Genomic DNA, 7,581 nt, shown 5'->3' on the forward strand with positions numbered 1-7,581 from the left:
CCCCTCCCAGCTGCAAGGCAGACGCATCCTGGGAGGGATGGGAGCTCGCTCCCTCCCTGGAAAGAGACACAGGAAGATCACAGGCTGCTTAACTGGTAACAGGCCTTTACTTAAAGGTTTTCCCCAGAACACAGTACAAATGAAAAAATAAACCTACGTTATCTTAGAATGTTCTCAATTTAATTAAATTCATTACACGGAGGACACAAACGGGACATCAATTTTGTGGTACAGGCCTTTTTTTAAGAAGTAGTGCAAACACACAGATGTTGTTTAGCAAGCGCTGCTGCTTGTTACCGCAGTGTCTGTGTGGGCGTATACTGAGATGTGGAGTTTTTCTAAACAAGAAAAATGTATCTGGGAACAACAGGCTGCAGGGAAAGGTGCTGGGGAGAGCCAGCACTCTTTTCACAACAGCAAGTCTTTATCTTTGCCAGAGGTACAACACGTTCCTGCCACCTTCATGTATCTTCTCAGACTGATCCTCAGATGTGGTTATGTCTTCTAGGAGAAGTCGGAGACTCTGGAGGCAATTGCCGAGTTCAGTGGGCTGTATCTTCTTGAAGCACCTGCTCAGCGTGGCAGGCATGGGGTGTCCCCATGGATGCGTGGGCAGCAAGTGCACATTACCAGGGTAAAACAGCACAGAAAAACAGGACTGCAATCACAACAGCTGCCTTAATTAATCATAATAAGGTGCAGAGAGCAAGTTGATGGGACGCGTAACCCAGCTTGTGGCAGCCGACCGTTCTGCTGGCCAGATACTACCACGTAGGCACAAGCAGGGTCTCGCTCATTTTCAAAGGAGCAAGGAAAATTCCAGCCATTGTGGACAGATAACCGAAGGAGGATTTCCAGAGCAGCAAAGCTGCTGTCCGAAGGTCATCTGTGCTGCCGGAGCTGTTCCAAACACAGTTTATCACCCTCATATAATTTGTGGGTCTCATTCGTGCTCTTGATAGAACAGCCTCGCAGTACGTCCTTTTCAAGGATCCTGACGCTGCTTGCCGATGTCCAGATGGCCAAAGAGCATGCACAGGACTCGAGGAGTTCCTTGCTCAGCTTATGGACAAAGACAGAATGGAGAGCGGTGCCCTGGCTCTTTCTTCAATCGCTTAATCGTGGCATCTTCCAAAATCGTCAGCCTTCACTGAAGGCCTCTAGTGAGAGCATTTTGCTTTTTCTTCCAGGACTGGAAGATGAGGCTCAGAACAGGCAGCGTGTGAGCAGGCAAAAGCAAGCTACCCCAACGGGTTTTGAGACACTCTGTTTCCGCTCCATTTCCACTTCCATTTGTCCAACAGCCACTTTTTCTCTGCAAGGACAGCTTCTCAGTAGCAGATACAATCTATGTTGGACACAGAAGGATGGAGCAGACACTAGCAAGCTACATCATGGTGCGTGAGTCTGATGGAAACCGTAATAAATATGTATCACAGGTAGAAAGTTCATAGCTGTCTTCATGGAAACACCCGCCCTTCAGAAGAAACAAGCACTCTGGGGGGCTGCTCCAAATGATCTCTGTAATTTGCGTAGCATCTTTGTTTAGGCTAACTTGGCTCGATAATACATCTCAGCAGAGAAGGGACGCTGAGATTTCTGGAGAGAGAGCCGAAGAAAAGGCTGATGTGCCGTGCGTGTCAGTGAAGAAGAGTTACTGAGAGTAAATGAGAAGAGGCACTTAAACTGGAAAGACTTTCAGGAGTAAATACAAAGGGTGTACCCCTGGCTGCCAATACAGTATGTGTGGTTTCACACTGCAGAGCACTACAATGTGCTGAACGGCACTATACAGTTGCGAGCCTCATGGGTCTCGTGCTGTATTTAAATACCTACCAAAGTAAGAAATCTGCTCATTCCAGGGATAACTGGTGCCAAAACTTCTGGCTGAAAAGCTGAGGGATCTAGTAGATGAAACCTGACCTACAGGTACACTTGTGCTAGTGAGACTTCAGCAGGTTCCTGAGGAACAGCAACCAATGTCGCTGAAGAAAAAAGCAGTGAACAGATAAACCCTTCTAGTCCAGGCATTGAAAGACAGCTGCGCTCAACACCTCTCCTATCAGGTGTGCAACAATGACTGCTAAAGATTACCAAGGACCTCTTCTCTCATATTGCACTTCATAGTAAAACCACTGTAAGATAGAAGAATTGTCATCTGCTACGGGACACCAATGACATTCAGAGAACCCAAGTTCACACCCATGGCAGGTAAATGCTCCGCTCCTCCAAAAAACGGGTTTCTGAATTAGGACTCCACATTAACTGCCGCATCTGTAGAAAAGGAAAGTAATGGCACCGCCTGGCCAGTATCTCATCTGCACTGCAACATAACTACTGTAGCTGAGTGCTTTGAGCTAGTTCTTCAACCCATACCTCAAATCTGCACTTCCTAAAAAGTGTCAGAAGAGCAGTTCTTGGTAAATTGCTATGTAGACTTAGACTTAAGTTAAAGCAGTAAAACATTCTTCTCCCCTTCTCCTGCACCAAAACTCCCCACACACTCAAAGCCCCAGCCACAACCTGTGCAGTTACAGCTACACAGAGTGTGCTTGCACTGCAATAGCTTATTCTTCTATAGGAAGGAAAATAAATTGTAATATTGTGGTATCTTATGTCCACTAACTATTTCAGTTAAGAAGAATTAAAAACTTGACAAATGCATGTTGTAAACACCATGGCTATACTGAGCAAGAAGTCACAGATACAAAGAGATCATTAGACTGAAAGTTACCTTACAGATCTGCTTTTTATCACAAACTGCCACACTGACAACAATTTTCATTTAATAATGGAAGCTGCATACAGATCTCAGTAGGATTTTGGTAGGAATATTCAAACCCATTACCGGAACTTAAACTCTGCTCTTTTTTTTGTTGTCAACAAAAATTACATGCTTTTCGGTGCGGCCAGATCTGAACAATTCAGTAAAACTGCTTTTAGCAAAACATTTAGTTCTTAGAAGCAATTGAGCGAGGGAGAATTCACAGTATTCAGAAACGCCACAAAGTGCCACACCGCACCCTGCTGAGCCCAAGACCCTTAAAAGGAATGAAACTACCTGAAAAGGGAAGAAACTACCCGACAGGAACTCCCTTCTGTGATTCCAGGCAGTAACGGTAACGCTGCTCATTTTAGCATGAGTAAAGTGCATCACCAGCAATTTAACAGCCCTCTAGTTAAGGGAGCAAGAAGTCAGCTTTTCCACGTGGATTGATTCCCATGGACTTACAGACAGCGTGCCAAACACCAGACAGTTACCCTCTGATTTTTAAAACACAACTGTAAATAACAGCTAACAATAACAGTCTAAATTATAGCCAACATAGAAATAATCACAATACTATGCAAAAAATATACTTCTGACTTTTGGCAGTGATAGGCAGCAATTGCATATAGCACCTACGCTGGTATCTTTGCAGAGAAACAACAACTTTGACACCGCAGTTTGCTGGGACCTTCTGCTGGGGAGGTTCTGGGGCCTTCCACTGCGTGCCTGACCTGCTAGGGCTGGACCAGCACAAGGAGTGTGGAAAACAAAGGGGAAACAGCCTAGAGAAGCACCGAGGTATGAGCACTATCTTCTCTTCTTTTTCTGTCTTCAGGTGTACTTCCTAGATCAGAGAGGGAATTATAGAGAGGATGCCAAAACAGGGTTTATTCTACACACTGTACTAAATTCAAATGCCCGTACACCTGAAAGGTGAAGACACTATTGTTACTGCTGCACGATGCAGGCACTCCAAAGCCCTGGAGAACAGGAAGGCTGAGGAAGACCTGAGCACACTCTAGGATATGATCTCAGAAAAGGGTTAGACATTTTGAAACTGCGAGTTCTAACTGAATTTTAACAGCCAGTAGAGCAACGTGCATAGCTCTGAAGGGCAACGTAAATGCTGCAAACAGACTGAAGTGTTAAATCACAGGGAAAGAAAATCAACGGAGAAAATTAAAAAAACTAACATCAAGCACAGCCCACAGGCTAACCAGCTGCAGTCGGTGCTTTACAGGAATTATTTTTTTTTCCCTCAAAGACCCATATCCTGTCTTGAAAGCCACATCGCACTCTAAAGTGAGCATCTTCTATCTAGACTGGCCTGATGAGATGAGGCAGGTAGAAGTTGCAATGGTGCTGTAAGCACAGAGCTATGAGAACATCCCAAAACATGCACAGAGCTGTTAGAAATTAATCCAGCTGGCAGACCAGATTCTGAGCTAACATTGGACAGGCTTCATCAAAGCTATGCAGGATGACACAGAACTGTATTTAAATGAAAAAAAGAATCAATAGAAATTAAAAGATCCAATAACAAAGCAAAGTGTAACACCCTATTCTTTTGCCATCTGATATGTGACCTGAGATAGCTATGGATTAAAAGTTTGGGAGGATGTATTTCAAGTCTGGGAGCAAGAGGATCTTCACCTTATCTAACAAACGTACATTAAACAAAGAAAAATAATTCCGCAAACAGGTTATTTACTTCTCACTGCCCTCAGGAGAACCGATCCTTGGAGAAATGGCTTCTCTAAATTGCAAACACCTTGGTCTACCCTTCCCTCCCACCCTCTTTCCCACCCCCGCATATATATATATTTCAGATATAGACTTGTCCCTTAGAAGGCATTGCACAGGGTTTGACTTACTGGAGAACAACACTCCAACAGCCAAAGTTAATACTCTTTCCAAAATTTGTTTTCTGCGAGGACCAGTTGTCAGAATAGAGAATCCTAGTGACACCACTGAGCTGCAATTAGAAGATTTAGACAATTACAAAGCTAGGGCATAGATACCAACGTGCCGGTCACACCCTGCTCCATACAGGCTTTAATTTAAATGGACATCGAAAAGTGGATGCTGCTTCGTTTAAAGCAGAGGATTCCTCAGTGTTCTTGGTCAGATTTGAATCTTAATTCTCTTTGGTATGCACCGGCTGAGCTCTGAAGTTAGGGTTTGTGTGAGTGCAAGAAAACCTGTGTGCTATCTTCTGGTGGAGAAGGCCTGAACTGGCACAACTACCCCATAAAGATCCTTATCACCATCTCAATCTCTTTCCTGCACACTGGGCAAGGTGATCTCTTTCTCTTCAGCATCTTTGCACACTTGAAACAGGCCACAAGGTGAGCAGTCCTTCCATGGACAATATTCCCATCCCGTGGTCTGTGATGGCATAAGAAGCAAGGATTCAGCAACTTTTTTATACTCTCTAATGACTGTATTTCTTCCTCCTTTTTATGCTCAGTGAAATGCAACAGAGACTCCTTGCTTTCACATTCTCGTGCCAAATCCAAAGACTCAATAGAGCTGCAGGGATCTACACGTGATTTGTTTTCTACCATGTACAGGTCTTTGGGTTGGCCAACTGGAGCAGAAATAGTCCTTCGGCAGTCCGGGACATCTATCCCTTCATCATCATTTTTGTTTTGCATAGCGTCAATGTCAGACAGAGAAAGAGAATGAGCCAGTTTGGGACAATCTGAGTACCAGTCCTTCCGTAAGGCCCAGCAGCGGTAACAGTACCGTTTGCCTGGAGAGTTAAATTTCTTGCATTTGGTACATTGCCAGCAGTCCTGAGGAATGATTGAGGCAGACAAAAACAGCAGCAAGTTAGTGTATTCTTGCGTACGACTCGTTTCCTCTACATAGGAAAAGCAGCAAAGAAGCTTCATCAAAAAAGGACATTTATTACCGAGTATAAGCTTGTGAATGCATGATTGCTAGTTTGATTATCAGCACCTCAGAAAGCCTAAGGAGAATTTGACTACCCCTGTGCATTCTACAGATGCAGATCTCTTCTTAAGCATTAAAATCTGTCCTTCCTTCCTCCCAGCCTCTGGAAGAATACAGTGTTCTCAAGCTGTGCAGTTTATTGAATTTTCAGTATCTCACTCTAAATTCAAGGGTAGAGCTCCTGGAATCAGTCAGGAATATATTTCCCAGACTCACTAATCACTTAGCATCTGTTGAATATGCACAACTAATAGCAGCTTACTTGATTACCCCACATAGCAAGAGCAAGAGCTGCCCAAGTTCAGAGCTATGATTCAGCTGTCCAAGGCCAGGGACATCCTAATTTGTCAAACATGCACAGTCTAGAAAATTATGCTAAAAAAAATTGATGCCATCAGCTGCAAAGAGTATCATGATACACTTTCGCTGACTTACAACAAAACCTCAAAAGGCAGCCTGAAGGACTGGGAGAAAAAAAGGACAGATGAAGGAACACAAATTTGATGTCCTTCAGTATCTGTCATGAGGGAATTCAGAAGAGGAAAGGGGTAGTGAGGAGGGGTGACAACCCAGTAATTACTGCTTATTCTCTCTTTCCACCTTGTTTTTTCATTTAAACAGGGAAAAGCTGTAGTCTGTCCTTAGAGAGGCACTGCAAGGGCAAAGGCATTACACCAGCAGGTACACAGGCTCTCCTCCTGACAAAGGCCATGTAAGTATCTCAGAAAAATGGGGTGACATGGGAATTGGATTCTCTTCTTATCCCAGAGACTACCACAAAACAACTGACAGCTTCAGAGCTGGCCTGGACACCCAGGGTTCACTGGAACCCTGATCCCGACACAGGAATTTCCACTAACAAGTTTTTTTTGAGTATGAGCACTTCACTGATTACAAAGTGCCAACTTTAGATTTCCGAATCTCTGCCAAGGACTATACTCCAGATTTCCTTTCAGAGGACAATACAGAATTAACCTTATTAAAACATGCATGGATATTGTTAATGCTAACTTCATACAGCATTAGACCGACCATGCTGGAAACCGAGGGCCTAATCTTCATTCACTTCCTGGGTGTGTGAAGGGACAAGTTAAATCATGAGTAAAAAGCCAGTGGCTGCCCATGCTGGCGCTACATTACCCTGCACAAAAGGGAAGAACAATGTAGAAACAAGGACCCTAATCTCCTAGTCAAAATACCCTCCTAGCTAGAGCACGTGTAAGTTCTCTCACGTTGCCACAGAAAGCGGACGAAATCACGTAAGTTCCAGGACTGCTCTGTGGCCAGGAGAGACACTTGGTGTCTTTGGACTGGGTGGGTCAGAGCATTCATGGGCTGCCAGTGCTCAGTGCCCATCCAGTTAGAATTTAACAGAGCCCTATCCAAAACAAACCAGACCTGGTCAAGCCAACTTCTTTGTTGGCTTTTTATGCTCAGTGAAATGCAACAGAGACTCCTTGCTTTCACATTCTCGTGCCAAATCCAAAGACTCAATAGAGCTGCAGGGATCTACACGTGATTTGTTTTCTACCATGTACAGGTCTTTGGGTTGGCCAACTGGAGCAGAAATAGTCCTTCGGCAGAACCCACATGTTCCTTCATGTAGGTTACAAAAAAGCTTTTTTGGCTTGATTTTTTGCTTTATTTGGCCTTTGAAACCCATACAAGAATCCGCTTCTCCTACCACAACCAGTAGTAGCTGTAGGATGAGTTTTTCCGACTGCAGCACACTCCAAGCAAGGAACGCTGACCTAAAGTATGCCTACCTCAGAAGTGGCTTCTGTATCTGTGTCATCACTTAAGCACTGAGAATCCTCAAAGTCATGCAAGCATGCATCCTCGGTCACCTGGAA

General features: G+C 44.2%; 1 protein-coding gene across 3 annotated transcripts in view; it reads right to left on the reverse strand.

Annotated features, from left to right (window-relative positions):
* Positions 1-82: 82 nt before the first annotated feature.
* The window catches only part of MDM4 (MDM4, p53 regulator), a 19,255-nt gene continuing 11,756 nt past the window's right edge, over positions 83-7,581 (reverse strand). For 2 of the 3 annotated variants that reach the window (XM_009327368.1, XM_009327367.1), the window contains 2 exons: positions 7,495-7,575; positions 3,522-5,568 (listed from right to left, as the gene is read on the reverse strand). In XM_009327368.1, coding sequence (XP_009325643.1) covers positions 5,014-5,568; positions 7,495-7,575 — 636 coding nt within the window. In that variant the 3' untranslated portion in view covers positions 3,522-5,013. Of the gene's footprint in view, positions 5,569-7,494; positions 7,576-7,581 lie in introns of all 3 variants that reach the window. The other variant, XM_009327369.1, reaches the window with a different exon arrangement.

This window comes from Pygoscelis adeliae, unplaced genomic scaffold (genome assembly GCF_000699105.1).
Source record: "Pygoscelis adeliae isolate BGI_AS28 unplaced genomic scaffold, ASM69910v1 Scaffold197, whole genome shotgun sequence".
Taxonomy (NCBI): Eukaryota; Metazoa; Chordata; class Aves; order Sphenisciformes; family Spheniscidae; genus Pygoscelis; species Pygoscelis adeliae.